We start from the raw sequence: 15,632 nt of genomic DNA, 5'->3' as shown, positions 1-15,632 counted from the left end.
CTCCAGGCTGTAGACAAATGAACAGCAGATAAACCATAAACTGAGAGTCAATCCCAAGTTTCCCCCGATTTCACAGCCCACGGTAGTAAACCAGTTACATAATCTACTTTCCAGGTTATTTTACTGCAGTCGTTGGGCAATTTTGGATGGACGCCACTGAGTACATTTTTTTAACATTCTTTTTACCAATAAAACAAAATAAAAGATTTTATAGCCTTGATGTGTTTCTGGCATATTTTAAAAACTGCTGCTAATAAAACTTTTCCAAGATGAAACGGGAGGAAAAAATGACCAAGCTGTAGCAATGTAAATATCTCGTGATATTTTTTTTTTTAATTTTTGTAAATTTGGGCTTTTATGCAGGAAACCGGGAAACAGCATCACGGAAAAGATTGTGTTCAGAGAAGAAAACGCATGTAAGCACAACTTAGAGTGGAACAGTATCATGCTTCTAGCAGCCCATGTTAAAAGTAGCCTGAAAGAATCGTGTTTTCATGCACACCAAGGGCTTGCTCCTTCTGACCACTGAAGTCAGTACAATTCACCAAATAACTTTAGTGATGCATGAGCTAGTCCCTAAAGCAGCAGACCAGCTTGTATGTATGGCACTGGGCAGAGAGCCAAGAGATCCGAGTTCGTTCCTAGCTTGATACAAACTCCCTGTGTGATTTCTGTCCAATCCACCCAGGCCTCAGCTTCTCCTCTGTAAAGAGGGGTGATCTGTCTTTGTCTGCTTCCACTGTCAGCTCTCTGAATAGTCATAGTCTCTCTCTTGGCACACCAAAGCCTTTGGTTTTGGTATGTTGTTTGGGTGCTATTGTGATTTAACAAGGACTGACTAATGTGCACGCACCCTCAGCCCTCACAACTCTAGCATCATACAGTACTGCAGTGACTCTATACACTGCCCCACTCACTTCTGCAGGAGATAAAGCATGCCAAATGTATAGCAAGTACTTAAAAACGTGCCTTAAACACCAAACTCCTCTGTAGTAGGCTGACCTATGTATACAATACTGCCGTTACGTGCATCATCAATCACAAGGCACATGAGCTCGTTGATTTTCAAGGATCACCTCCTCCATGCTTGAAAATGGTCCATTCTGATAAGCAGGAAGTCAAGCAAGCACACCAAGAGACCGGCACGGATGACCAAAGAGCCCCTGATGATATTCCCTCTGTAGTTTCAAAGCACTTTTTCACTTCCGAGATCAGAGGTAATATGTTGTTACTTATTTTACACTACCAGGCAACCTTTTTAATGTTAATGCTTTTTCATGAAATTGACCACGAGAGGGCACCAGTACTGCTCAAAAAAAACCCCCCAAATTATAAAAGGAGGGGGGAAAAAAAAAAAAGAAAAAATTGAGTAGCTAAATAAATAAATGGGAATTCGCTTACAAACAGTATAGCTTCAAAGGCATAGGATAGCAGGTTCTACGGTCACGAGTCACGCCACTCACAGAATGCCCAAGTGTCAGGCAGCTACACGAATGCACTGCAGTGGGGAGAAAATGACTCAACTACCTAGAGCCAACAGAGCTAGTGCTTCTCCTGCTTCCCTGCAAGACTCCCTTTGCTTACAGACCCCCTTCCTTAGGGTGGATAGGCGGAAGGTTCACACATCTTTTTGTATCGGTGTTGTCCACACCCTCCCCCTGCAGCACCTCTCTCCTACTGCAGGCCTCCCACACAGGAGCAGCCACCTTCACTGCTGCCCTTGGGAGGCTCGCCCCCGCCTCTCGGCAGAGAAAGCCTTTTTGTCCGTCATCAGGTGAGCTGCAATGTCTGAAACCACGTTTTCAGCCCAGCAAGCCCTAGAATGGGTGTGCTCATTTGATAGTATTTTCAATGCACACTGTCTATGAGGGGGGACTGCATGGTAACTCGCAGAACTAAAGAATGAGCAGCTGTAGCTCAAGCTGAACAGCTGACCTCCAGGACTGGGCGAGTTATTTTTTCCACAAAGACATCACCATAAGGAATTCTTCCAGAAACAAGAGAAAAGAAAAAGCATGTTATTTTTCAAGACTGCATCCTAAATATCTGATTCAAAATTATGCCATGTAATAACAAAACGCTTGGCCTCACAAAATCTCCCAGAGATCTCCCTGCCAAATACCATCTAGGATACGGATAACTGCACTGAGAGAAAAAGGTCTACAAATACCCAAATCAAGAGCAAGTGCAATTATGTATGAACGTATAGATCTTTCACAAAGCTAATTTTGCTTACAAAGGAAAATACCTCATTGCTAAAAGATTCGTACGGTTAAGCTAAACCTTTTCCTGCAGCATTTGCTGTGAATACAAAAGGATTGTTCTTTTTTGTTTTGGCTGTAAGTGAACAAAATGCTGTTTTCAACTAGATGTTTCTCCTAGTTTTTGTGACAGTTGGATTAATTCTGTGCAATTATTCTGTGAAAGTAAATTTATTCTGAACGCCCTAGTAAATTTCTGGCAGTTCAGAGGAATCTCCCATTTGGGACACATCCATTGCAAAGAACACCAGGTAAGTCAGAAATTGGGGAAAATGAAAATAAATCTATAACCAGGGTAGAAGGTAACACAGCTGCTAGAGAACAAGAGAGTCAAAAGAGTGCTTTACAGTACCAGCCTTACAGCCTAAACTTGATGAACCTTTTTGCACTATTTGAATAGCTGTGTCTTCTACTGTATTTGTAAAGGTATGTGCCAGAAAAATGGAGCAATAAAGAGTTCCAAAAAGTATGTATTAATTTGAAAAGTAATTGATAGAATATTCCACAGAGAATGGTGCATAAAATAATACTGTTCTTCAATACAGGTATAAAATTGTTTGCTTAAAAACTTGTTTCTTGTGCTTGAGCAATTCTTGAAGTACTGAAACTATTTCTAATACAGTTATCAAGCTAAAGAGAAAAAAAATACTGATTTTGATTCAACTGTTATTCCTAGCTCCAAGTGAGTTACCCAAAATAAAAATCAGATAGTTACAAATGTCTAAAATGATAATAAACACCCTAAAATGTTATTAAAGCTATGCTCGAACTTTGGAACAGAAATATCAACACCCCTGCAAAAGCATAGTCCTCCTATGCCCATAGGGTTAATGCCTCTGCTATAGAAACCAACGATATACCTCGCAAAAAAATTTTCTGTGCTCCTTGCTTCTTTTCATATGACTGTCAGTTATTGCTAACAAGAATACAAAGGGCAACTCTAAAAATAAACTAATTTATTGACTATGCTGAAGAGCTAGATATGACTGGCAATGCCTAAATTAAAATCACATGTATTTGCAACCTTCTATATTCAAAATACAAACTTATTTAGACCCTGTGGATCTTTTAAATGGTTGTAGTCTGCTCTCTTCCCCCTCGCCCCTTGCAATCTAAATGTTCACATTAGAAATAAAGAGGTAAAGATTCTTTTAATCCAAGGCTAAAGGCTTTTGATGTTGAAGTAGATACATTTTCCCAAACCAGCTGTGCAGTTCCTGTGTTAATTAGGAGATATGGAAAGCTCTTTAACAAGCGCAGAAAAACAAGAGGTCTGTGAGGTCATACATTTATTACATGCTCTGAAAAGTGATTCCTTTGCCTTTTTGTTTTAGCCAAACTTGTTTTTTCATTTTGATCATGAATCAATCTGCAAGCCACACAGGTATTACACAGGCTGGTTGGATCTGGTATCACAGATCACTAGAGGCTTGACCTACAGTCCAGGGAAGTCAGGGCAAAGATTCCCATCAAGCTTTGGCGCAGATCCTAACTTTTTATGTGCAGGAGACAGATGCTACAAAGTCATGGTAAAAAGCAAGTCAGAAATAAATTGCTGCTTAGTTCTGTTTAGCCAATCTCTCCCTTTACTGACATCTCCTAACAGAGAAGGTGAAGAAGCACACAGCAGGCTCACCCATGGGTCACCTCATTCCAAAGGTGGTTTTTCCACCCTCATTCTGTCATTTGCCCCAGGGCTGTGCAAGAGGAGCTGATGAGAAGAGATGCTGTGTACAAAGCAGTTCCCTTCTTGCATGTTGCACAAAGACTGCAGCAAGGCTGGTTTCATAGAGGCAGGCACGGATGCGGTGTTTTCAGACCTTCATTTACCTGCTCTTGGGATCCCTAAGACTATGAAATGCTGTGTCTCACTGGCTTAGAGTACGTGTGCAATCCTGTAATCCCAGTTTCCTTTTAAAAGCTTTGGATCTATTTTTTCTTTCTTACAATGCTCCAGTGCAAAATATGATTATTTTTAATGTTATTTGTTCTACTTCTCCTCACCCTTAACCCCATCTTCAAATTCACCAACAGAGGCTAGGAATGTAAAATACATCCTTTGGGAAAATAGTGCAGTTCTACAAAGCCCTTCTGAAACTTTATTTTAAATGGTTGCAATTGGTCATCCCACCAATAGTTCAACCTGATTCAGCAGTTAAAATCTTAAATTGATGCTGTAACTGGATAAAAGGGATATCATCAAAAGTTGCAATTATTAAAACTGCAACAACTGCAAGTACTAATTTTCTTTTTCAACTTCCACAAGGTTTGTTTCCATTACACATTTAGGTGACAAAATGCTAGCAGCATATGCACTTTTATTTCTTGCTCCCACTCACAACCACTGTTTGCAGGGTTGTAGTTATTGACACTGGTGGGACAGTCTGAAATCCAGAACAAAACAGCTACCAACAAAGAGACGTTTAGAATATAGTAAAGATAAGTAACATTATGGAAAATATGCAGGGAGCACATCTAATAGTTGTAAGCATGCATTTCATCCATTTTCATCACCCTGCCAGAAGCTTACCTGCATCTTCCACTTTGCGCAAGCACTGCTTTTAGCCTTCAATGAAAATTGTACCTATTCAGTGTAAAAAGTAAGCTTTTCCCTTTTGATCACCCTAAGCCTACTTTGTAGAGCCGCAATACTTGACAATGCTCTTCTATTTTATCAGGTGGGAACTTACAGAGAACAGTTTGCAGTGATGAAATTAACAGCGATGAAGACTTACATTTTGAGAATATGGTGTATGCTTGTGCCGATAATACAGCTGAATTCAGCTGAGGATTTCCAGTGGACAAAGAATAATCCAGGCTCTTTCTATTATGGCACTTTTCCAGCTGGTACTTTTGAACTACACTTGATGGCGGGTTTTCTAATGCTCTAGACCTATGTGTGTGTGTGCACAAGCAAGCTACCAAAAGGTTTTCCTTGTTCTTTCACTGAAATGACAGAAACAAAGATTCAGACTCTTGCAGAATACACACTTAATATCACCTTCTGCACCTGGCTCTGGAAATACAGGGATTCACATAACCCTGCATTTCATATAGTCACTTAAAACAGTAATCTCAAGAATAAATGCTAATAGATTAATACTTCAAATCCAGATCTCCCTTTCCTGTCTGTGATTAAGATGCATGGTTTAACAAAAATCACAGCTGAGAACTTTCTCCTTTTTCATACATTATCTACCACTACTGAAGAACTATAAACTAAAAATATCCTTTGTTATGCAGATGCAGCTAACTTAAGAATGAACATGAGTGAAATAATCACATTGGGTTTGTTTCAAGCTGTTTAGTACTATCTAATTCACCCTCCAGTACTGCTTTATGAAACCCTGTCCTTTCTTCAACATATGTTTATACTCACACATTTCATTCAACCAAAATCAAAACTAAAAAGATACAGGCACTGATTTGTTTTCATGCTCAAGTTAAGTGGCTTATGAAATGTATTAATCGTGTCCTTTTGTATAATACTAGGGAAGTAATCCAGAATCTTTCCATATATTTTACATAACAGCTAAACTTTTAAATGTTAAAAACCCCAGAAAAACTAGCAAGCAGAAATTATGTCAGAACCTTATTTTTTTCTTACAGTGAGACACTTCTGCCACACTGTCCATGCCTCCTCACTGCAAAATTATAGTAACAAGGTTTAATACATGAAAGAATTAGACTTTTTTTTCAGTGCCTCAGAAAAGGATACCTTTAGCCTAGACCACATTTTCAGACAGTCCCTTTATACACACCGATACAGTCTGACATAGAAAACATTGGCCTCTTGTTCAGCAGGTATTCAATCATGCTCATTTCACACCAAGCTATGCAGCTGTAAAGGTGTTATTAATTACTTTCTCATATGAAAATTTAGTATGAATGCAGGAAACTTTAAATCATAACTCACTTATTTTTACTTTTAGGTTTTTTATGGGGTGTTGGAAGTTCTGCATACCAGACTGAAGGGGCTTGGGACAAGGATGGGAAAGGACCAAGTATCTGGGATGCTTTTACTCACAAGAAAGGGAAAACATTTAGAAACGAAACAGGAGATTCAGCATGTGATAGCTACTACAAAGTTAAGGTATTGTTAAAGAGGAACTATCCCTCTAGAAACATTCATTTGTTTTCATGATTTCATGATACTGATTTCCCATTTTGAAATAACAGCAAAGGTGAAATACTTCAGTTGCTCTATAGGCTCATTTAAGTTAGGAAGCCAAGGGATGATATTTTCAATTAGTTTAGTAAATTTTTTTTCCTAATAATCCTATAGAATCAATAATACCACAGTACTTCCCAAATATGTCTCAGTTTTTCCAGATTATTGTGTCCAAAGAAATATTCTAAATTTTGTGGGAAGTTCAAATGCTTAGTTAGAACAACAATGAACACATCTGAGCTTTGAATAAAATTAACATTTGTGTGTGTGTGTGTGTGTTCGAGCAGCTTGAAAGGGTTTCTATGTATATTTAAGAATAGTAAGACCATTAGGGGCTTTAAAATTCGGTCTGAATGTTTTCCATTTTTCTGAATGGATAACAAATAAATAATCAATAAAGCTCTATTAGCAATATGTTTCTAAGATTAAAACTGTAAAAAACAATTTCAGAATTACTGTCCTGGAGGAAAGAGATACACAGCAAGAGGAATCCAAATGACTGTGATAAGCCAATATTACATAATTGGAATTTCAACTAACTTGATAAAAGTCATATTCCACTGAGGGTTTTGCACATAATGAAATCCCAGGGAGAACCAGAGGTCTCAGCAAGAACCAAGAAGAAAGAAACTAATTATGCCTTGCTATCCTAAAATGGGAGATTTCATTTGATCTCTCTCAAACAAGTAGAAGCTTGAAAGAACAGCTTAATAAAAACCCACAGAGAGGCTGGAACTCTGACGTTCACTGGGCTGTTGCATCAAAAGAGATTGACACAATGATCACAGGGGCTATTTTTCAGAGAGGATTCAGACATAAATGACAACATTTCAACATTTACTTGCTACTGTGGGCTTGTATTTTGAGATACTTTCTAAAATTTGCTTGTGTGTGTTCGGTTACATGATCCTTTTTATATAATAACACTCCTCTCTTTGCTTTCATCATCATAATTCTCTTTGCATTGGCTCATACCATCAATTTCTAATTTAATTTAATATTGAAGATATACTATTACTTCGAAAAAGAACATGTATTTGCACTGAATATTTTTGTTTGTGCTAACTCCAGTATGAGACAGTAAACGATAGCCTGCATAATCATGTTTTTGTGCCTAAGCTGAAATGTTTGAGGTCAAGATTTAAAGGTTTGTATAATTTTTAAAACATACACATCACAAATTCTGACGTAATTGTGTTGCAGAACACCTCAACACATTTTTCTGTCCTCTATTTGATGGTGAAAATGTTCAGCTTCCATAGTTGTTAACACAAATATTACAGGATTTCTTCGGAGTCAAGAAGAAACATACAAGAAAAAGGAAGAACACAGGTAGAAAAAGCCATCATCTCAACACAAATGCAAAAAATAACTGATGGAATCCTTATTCTGCTCAGACTTCAGATATGTTAATTGGATTTTCTTTTCACAGGATGATATTCAGTTACTGAAGGAGCTGAAAGTTAATCACTACCTATTCTCTATTTCATGGCCTCGGATTATGCCCACTGGCATCAAAAGTAAGCATAACAAGTTCACCATATTCTTACCGGTATTAGTAGGCAAGTAATTTTACTCATGAGTATACCATAGCTGTTCAATGTTACTGTTAAATAGATTTCTCGTTGTCTGCAGACCAAAGTTTAACTATCACACATCCATTACAGCACAACCATCACTGTAATGTAAAATTCCTTGGCTAAAATTTTCAGATTTCTGTTCTTCCAGTTATTTGAAAAACCTAGGTAACTTCTTGTCTATGCATTTCATCAGCAGAGCAACTGAATGAAAAAGGAATACAGTTCTACAATGATATAATTAATAGTCTTCTGGAAAACAATATTATCCCTATCGTGAGCCTCTACCACTGGGATCTTCCACAGGTTGGACAACATTTAAATGAGTGAAATCTCTAATACAAATGCTTCTGATAGGAAAGGAAGTTTATTTCTAAGTTTAAGGACTATGCGTACTTTAGAAAAATGTTTAAAGATGTCTGTATGCTTTTAAATGCACTTATTTTTTATTCATTTGCATTTTATATATACTGTAGTTCATATACATTGAAGTTTTGAAAAAAATCTTCTGAGCTACTGAAGTATAAATAACAGTCTTTGTTAATAAGAAATGTTATTTTTTAAATAACATTATTGATTCTTGAAATTCTTATTTATGAAGGTTCTCCAAGACAAGTATGGTGGCTGGCAAAATATAAGCATGGTAAATTATTTTAATGATTACGCAAATCTGTGTTTTGAGAAGTTTGGCGATCGTGTGAAACATTGGATTACTTTTAGTAATCCTTGGGTAAGTCATCAATGCTTTCCTTCCAATCGCTCCCATTACTTTCACAGAACATTGGGAACAGGACTGTGTGACACTACAGAAAAGCAAGTTAAAAATTGGAAAGGGAAGGGGGAAGGGAGAGACTTATTCCATTAGTCTTTGTGCCCAAAAAGTCTCAGTGGCCAGATTCTGCACACGGACGGAGTTTTAATCAATGAAATTCCAGTGAAATGTTGAAAAATCAGTAGCTGGAGAGGAGAGAGGCACAGAAATCAGAGGCGCAGTTATAACTTGCCCTTTGTGCAGGGAACAGCAAACTGGCAAGTCAGCCCACTAACTAGTCACCAACAAGCCACAGCATATTATCAACCAAGCAGTGGGGCAGTAGATGCAAACCAAAGGGAGGGAAAGGAAAAAGGGGATTGGAGAGGATAGAGAGATTGAGACGCAGACAGACTGTGCAGAAGAGCACAGGACCTAAGCCCATAGGATGACAGCAAATTCACTACCTCAGCTGTTCTGAGAATAACGACTCTGTGTATTTGTAGGCAGTTGCTGAAAAGGGTTATGAAACAGGAGAACATGCACCAGGACTGAAGCTCGGTGGATGTGGAGCATACAAAGCAGCACACCATATAATTAAAGTAAAACTAAAATTGTGCTTTAAAGTATGTGTAAATTAAGAATTTTTAGCAGACTGATAGTTATTTTGATTCTTTAAATGGAAATACAGTTTTGCAATGATGCAATTTCCAAATAGCACATCGAAATTACCACCTGACTTTAAGCCCCCCATGCATATTCAAGGTAGTTGATGCGACACTGTTGCAACAACTTAAGATTTTTCTTTACAACTTAAGTGTCTTTTACAGTATGTTTCAAACTGGTTGAATAAGAAAATATCTGGGTTACTCTAGAAACAAGGAGTAAAATACTGACCTGCTGAAAGGACTTGAATTTTCTATGTGACTTCAGTAAAGCTAGCTCTCATAAAAATAAACTTTCATTTGCCCGAATAAATTAGGCAAAGACACCCAAAGACTGGAGACATTGGACAGGACACTATACTGAATGCTGTGTGTTATCTTCATGGAGACCTCCTGGAATTTAGGAAGGGAATCTTGCTTAAATGCTTTTTTGACATCTTATATGAAATAAGTTTTTCACAATATACATAAAAGAAATTACGTGATATTTTCAGGAACACCTTAGGGTAAAAACTGCTCTTGATTTTCACTAGCTTTCTATGCTGACCATGGCATAACAGAGTAAAATGTGCATATGATTATTTTTTCTTTTAACTTACAGACTCACGCAAAGGTATGGCACTCTTACAATAACACATGGCGTAGTGAGCAGCAAGGTAATAAGGATTCATTCTGTGATTATGCTTCTATTAAGGGCTTAAAGATTATGCATAAACTGCAGAATTATCACTTTGTGTTTTAAGGTATGGTTGGAATTTCCCTAACTAGTGGTTGGGGTGAACCTGTTGATCCACATAGCCAAACAGATAGAGACGCTGCTGAAAGATACATACAGTTTCATTTGGGATGGTTTGCAAATCCAATTTACAGAGGAGACTATCCAGAAGTTATGAAGAATTATGTAGGTAAGCCCCAGTAACCGACTAGAACTTGAATAAATTACACACAGCATATCACAATACCCCTTGACCAACGTGTCGTTTAGTCAGGTACGCGGACATCGGTCAGACAAGGCTAAGCAGCCCATGGGCCAGCCACAGCTCCTGACCAGTCCGGGGGACACACTAGAACTGAAAAGCAAGGCTGCTGCTGAGCCCAAATGTTGCAAATTTCAGCGCTCCACACTTCAAAGCAAGCAACTACCTCACTTTTCAGTCACAGTTTTTAGTGGCCTAACCAAGCCAGGGAGAGAGTTGGTAAATATTTTTCTGGATTTTTCACCTAAGGACAAGGAACCAGCAGTTTCTCATCTGTAAAGCTTGCCTTTCTACAGGGCTCCACTATCTTTGTTTCACAGAATGAAGAAGACAGGCAATGTACCCAGCAGCAAAGCGCCTGTGTTCTTGTCATGTTATATTTCCAATCATTCTGTTGACATTTACCATGCTCTTTGGAAAAAAACACACTTTAATTCACTGTCTTCTCCATGTATTGCACCCAACTTCTCCAAACCAAAAGGACGAAAGATTATTTAATCTTAAAAAAAGCAATCAAACTAAACAGCCCCTCTACACTAACACTAAGCTCAGGAAAAACGTATTTATTGCTGGTGAGGTAAAGAAAACAAATTTCTGTGCTCCTCAGAAGTATGTTTCCTATAATTATTTTGATAGGTAGGAAGAGTGCCCAGCAGGGCCTGGGGACATCAAGATTACCAACTTTCTCAGTGCAAGAGAAAACCTATATTAAAGGCACATCGGATTTCCTGGGAATAGGTCATTTTACAACTCGTTATGTTCTACAGAAGAGCTTTCCCTTTCTACAAGTGTCCAGTTACCACACTGACCGTGATTTGGCTGAACTGGTGGACCCAAAATGGCCAGCTACAGGATCTAAATGGTTATATTCTGTGCCTTGGGGATTCAGAAGATTACTCAATTTCATTAAGGTGATTACAGAGTAAATCTTTAAAAGAAAGCAAACAAAATAATGCCTGGTTACAGACAGAAGCTGCAGGAGCATTTTAGATTTTCAACAGCTTTACCTATATTTATGTCTTGTCATACTGGGAAGTTTCTTTGCCAAAAAACCCCACCCTAATTTCACTTCAGAAAACTACAGAATTCAGTAATTTTAAAATAAAAACCATAGCTAACTTAAATTCCTAGTTACACATTCTTCTTACTACAGGTAACTGTAAGTAAGCCTAGTAAATGGCTTTTAATGCATTTTACTAAGAATCTCATGTTCTGTCAAAATAAGACGACTTTGTTTATATGACACTGTCTAAACATATCTTTGCTTGCAGACACAGTATGGGAACCCTCTCATTTATGTGACAGAGAATGGAGTTTCTGAGAAGGCACAGCATACGCAACTGTGCGATGAATGGCGGATGGAGTATCTGAAAGGATATATTAATGAAATACTGAAAGGTAATTTTAAAAACATCTTTTCAGTGCATAAGCTTTTTGAGCATTTTCACCTTCTGATTATTTTTTGCTCTTGTATTTGACATCATAGAGAAATATTCACAGATCAAATAAGATGGCAAACTAGACTGATAAGTTTTCACAAAAATGACAATCTAGCCAAACATACTGATGCTAATAAATAGAGTAACCTACATGAGATTTAATACTGTAATAGATCATTGGTTTCCACTATCAGAATGGAGAAATTGCACCTTATTACAGTTCTTACAGAGCTCTAGTGCCTCTAAGCTAAAGATAACGTTTTCAAATAATCTAAATTACTTTATACTTGCCATTCCCCCCCACTCCCATCTCTTTCTGGTATAAAAGAAAACACCTACAGAACCATATTTTAAGGATGACGAACACAGGCAACAAGTTTAACAGAATAATCTGTGTTCTGTTTACAGCTCTAAAGGATGGTGTTAATATCAAAGGCTATACTGCCTGGTCACTGCTGGATAAATTTGAATGGAACAAAGGCTTCTCTGAAAGATTTGGATTTTATCGCATTGATTTTGAAAACAAGAACAAACCACGATACCCGAAGGCATCCGTTGAGTATTATAAAAAGATTATCAGTGCAAATGGATTCCCAAATCCAAGACAGGTGACGTCATTTGCTAATTTTTTTCTTTGATATATGAGCAAATATCACATTGAATTCCATGAAACAACTTGCAGGAATACAGTACATGAAATGACACTTTGGTTCTGTGAATTAGGGATGTGTTAAATGCACAGGCCGAGAAGAGACAGAGAAAGTGGAAACAGCCTCAATCACTGTTTCTAAAACATTTCATGAACTCTAACTGGACTTAAGAGATGCAATCAAAAATTTTGAAACATAAGTTGCCAGTGCTTTGCCAGATTTCTAGGCAGAAAGTTACGCATATGTGCTACCTTACTGGAAAATTATATGGAATATATTACGTGCTTTGAAAAATTCTATTAAACAATTAACTATTAGACATATATTGCAATAAAAATCACAAAGATACAGAGAAACTTTCAGAAAATCATGTGTTAATGGAATAAAATAGTTTTGCAGCAATTGTAGTGGATAAATGTTCAAGGACAAAGAAGCAGCTGCTGTGAACGAGACAGAATGTTACAGTTTAATAGAACTGCTATATGTCAACCTTCTCAGGTGGAAAATTGGTATCGGAAGGCCATGGACACTTGCTCTATCGCACACCAACTCCTTGGTACAGGTAATGATGTGTCTTCTGTTTTATAAAAGCGTATTATGTAACTTTCAGATTTAAAATTTCTCTGGAATACTAAATTAGCAGGTCCTAAAAGGTATTTTCTCCCTGAAAATACAACAGTTTTCAAGTACAACAAGCCTCTAACCAAAATTTCTTTATTTACTCTCTCCAACTAAAATCACTGTACCTAAACAGATCAACTTTGGATGTTAATGAAATCCACAAACTCCAAGAGTCACTATTTAAGATTAAGACTAGGGAAGGCAGCATTCTCCTTAAAATAATGAAAGTGCTAATAGCTCTTCCAAACAGAAAACAAACCCAGACAAATCAAAACAACCATGCAGATAACAAAATCTCTAAATGTTTGACTGCTATATAAGATAGAACTATAAAAAAAAATGGACTAAGTACTAGCCTAAGATAGTGTTAAGCCACATTTCTGCTCTTTCATACTCCTGGTAACAAAGCTAATACTAGCACGACTTAGAGCAGCTGCTCAAGAATACTTAATACAGCAGACTTTCCCTGCAGTTTCCACAGTGCCAAGCTAATCCATCTCACTTAAGACCTCTCCAGTGTAATTCAGGACTTTTCATTAATTCCTGAACTAGAAGAATAGTCTACCACAATGGTTTTCTGAAACTTTTAAGAAAGATGAGGTATTATAAAGCCTCATGAGAAGGATGAGATAAATTCCACATGGTAGAAAAACGTCAAAACAGTCATCCTAATTTTATCCTACTTGGCCTCAACTGCCGAGTTACATGTTCTAAGTGAATTAATTGTGTTTACTGAACCGTTTGAGGCTTATCTATGGAGTAAAATTCTACAAAATAAAACCCATTTAGTTTTTCAAAGAGCTACAAGACAATCATAAAAAGTCTGAAGTGCTTCCCAAGGATTTCTCTTTGACAATTTTACTTTCTACCCTTCCCTTGGGGTGGAAGGAAGAAAAATCAAAGGAACAGTAGAATACTGCTAATGAACTGAAGCCAATTCATAATAAGCAAAGTTTCTGCAGCCCTTCGAGCACTGACATATCTTCAAAAAAATAAAATAAAAAAAAGGGGGGGGTGCGGGGGGAGAGGGAACTATCATGGATTTGCTCCAGCTTTTGCAGACCTACAGAATTTTCTTTGTTTTGTTTGCTGTTTATGCCAATGTCAACGTTTAACAGAAGAATTTTTGCCATAAACGTTCAAAAACATCCTTTATCTATGGAAACTCTAAGTTCACAATTAGCATACTCCAGAAGATTAAACTTCTTATGTATTACTCATTTCTCAAATTTTAGATTCCCTGATTGCTCACATGGAAATGGTGACAGAGATTGTTCTTCCTACAGTTTCCATGCTCTGCATACTCATCAGTATTGTCCTACTAATATTCTACCTTCGAAATCATAGTTAAAATTGCACGCCTACACACATCTTCATTTTGCGTAATAAATAAAATGCAACTGTGATTATATGTTAGTTTACCACAGATGCCTTTTTATACCATTGTGAAGAAATACTACTTCACTTATCCATTTAAGTTTTTTCTATTCAATTCTCAAAAATATAATTTGTTAAAACCAAAACCTAAAGTACATTTTCTTTCTGCATTACTTTCTACTAATTTTTAGTAGCAGATTTTGTTTCTTCTTATTTTTTAAACGACTATACACTTTGTTCACTAGGAAAATAGTTAACTAAGATTAAAGTGATTCAAATCCTGAAAGTAGAAATTTCAAGTAAAAGCCGCTTGCAAATTCTGATTTCAATCTGTTCATCAATACTTTTAATTAGCATGTAACTGCTATTTGAAGACAGACACATAATTTTAAAATTGAAAAGCATTTAAATATTCCAAGAGCGCTGTTCAAACATTAGTTTGTCATGCACGTCTAAAAGCTAGGATAATATATACCTTACTATTTATGCGTGGAAAAGAACTATTTGAAGTGATTAATTGAAGGCAACAATTGTTCAGTCAAATTTGAACTAATGACTCCTGTCTCTCTAGTTTTGTTTCGAGGGAACTAGGTTTACCTCGTATGACTTTATAATATATTACAGACAGAAGTGTATTATATGTAATCCAAGCCCTTCCAAAAGTAATAGTCCCCTCAAATTCACTTCTGCTGCGGGTAGGAACAAGTTAAGTACATGATTATAAAAAAATTATTCCAGAATATGGTCATCTGGCTATATCTGTCCTTCTGTTGTGCTTGCAATTATTTCTCTAAAGCAAACCACCAAGTTTCCTATTTAGCTTGCACTGTATTTTCACACTGCATGTGCATATACTGAATGCAGAGCAGCAGCACATAAATCCAAGAAAGGAACTTGTTCTTAGCTTCTCTTCAAAGGCTAACTACTAAACTGATATTAAGATATAATACTAGGAAAGGGATAAGAAATAAGATACACTGACGAGAAACCAGAAATTATATAAATTTACAGTTTTTTAAAAGCACCAATATTGGCATTTTCCTTATTCTTATCAAGAATAGTTTCTTTTACACAAAACATATCTGTCTCCAATTATTTCATCAGCATATAATGAACTATGTAATTGTTTAGAATTACACCACC

At 36.9% G+C, this 15,632-nt stretch overlaps 1 protein-coding gene across 1 annotated transcript; it reads left to right on the top strand.

The window, feature by feature from the left end:
* The first annotated feature begins 1,093 nt into the window (after nt 1-1,093).
* Nucleotides 1,094-14,053, top strand: LCTL (lactase like). Its single transcript, XM_056347388.1, has 14 exons — nt 1,094-1,217; nt 1,665-1,774; nt 4,940-5,108; nt 6,194-6,354; nt 7,865-7,952; nt 8,206-8,315; nt 8,611-8,739; nt 9,267-9,362; nt 10,027-10,081; nt 10,169-10,330; nt 11,039-11,313; nt 11,674-11,800; nt 12,250-12,449; nt 12,990-14,053. Exons 1-14 carry the CDS (start codon nt 1,094-1,096, stop codon nt 13,077-13,079), a joined length of 1,896 nt encoding a protein of 631 aa, XP_056203363.1. The 3' UTR covers nt 13,080-14,053.
* Nucleotides 14,054-15,632: the final 1,579 nt, after the last annotated feature.

The sequence above is a fragment of the Falco biarmicus genome, chromosome 7 (assembly GCF_023638135.1).
Source record: "Falco biarmicus isolate bFalBia1 chromosome 7, bFalBia1.pri, whole genome shotgun sequence".
NCBI lineage: Eukaryota > Metazoa > Chordata > Aves > Falconiformes > Falconidae > Falco > Falco biarmicus.
This window is presented reverse-complemented; position numbering and strand designations above follow the sequence as displayed.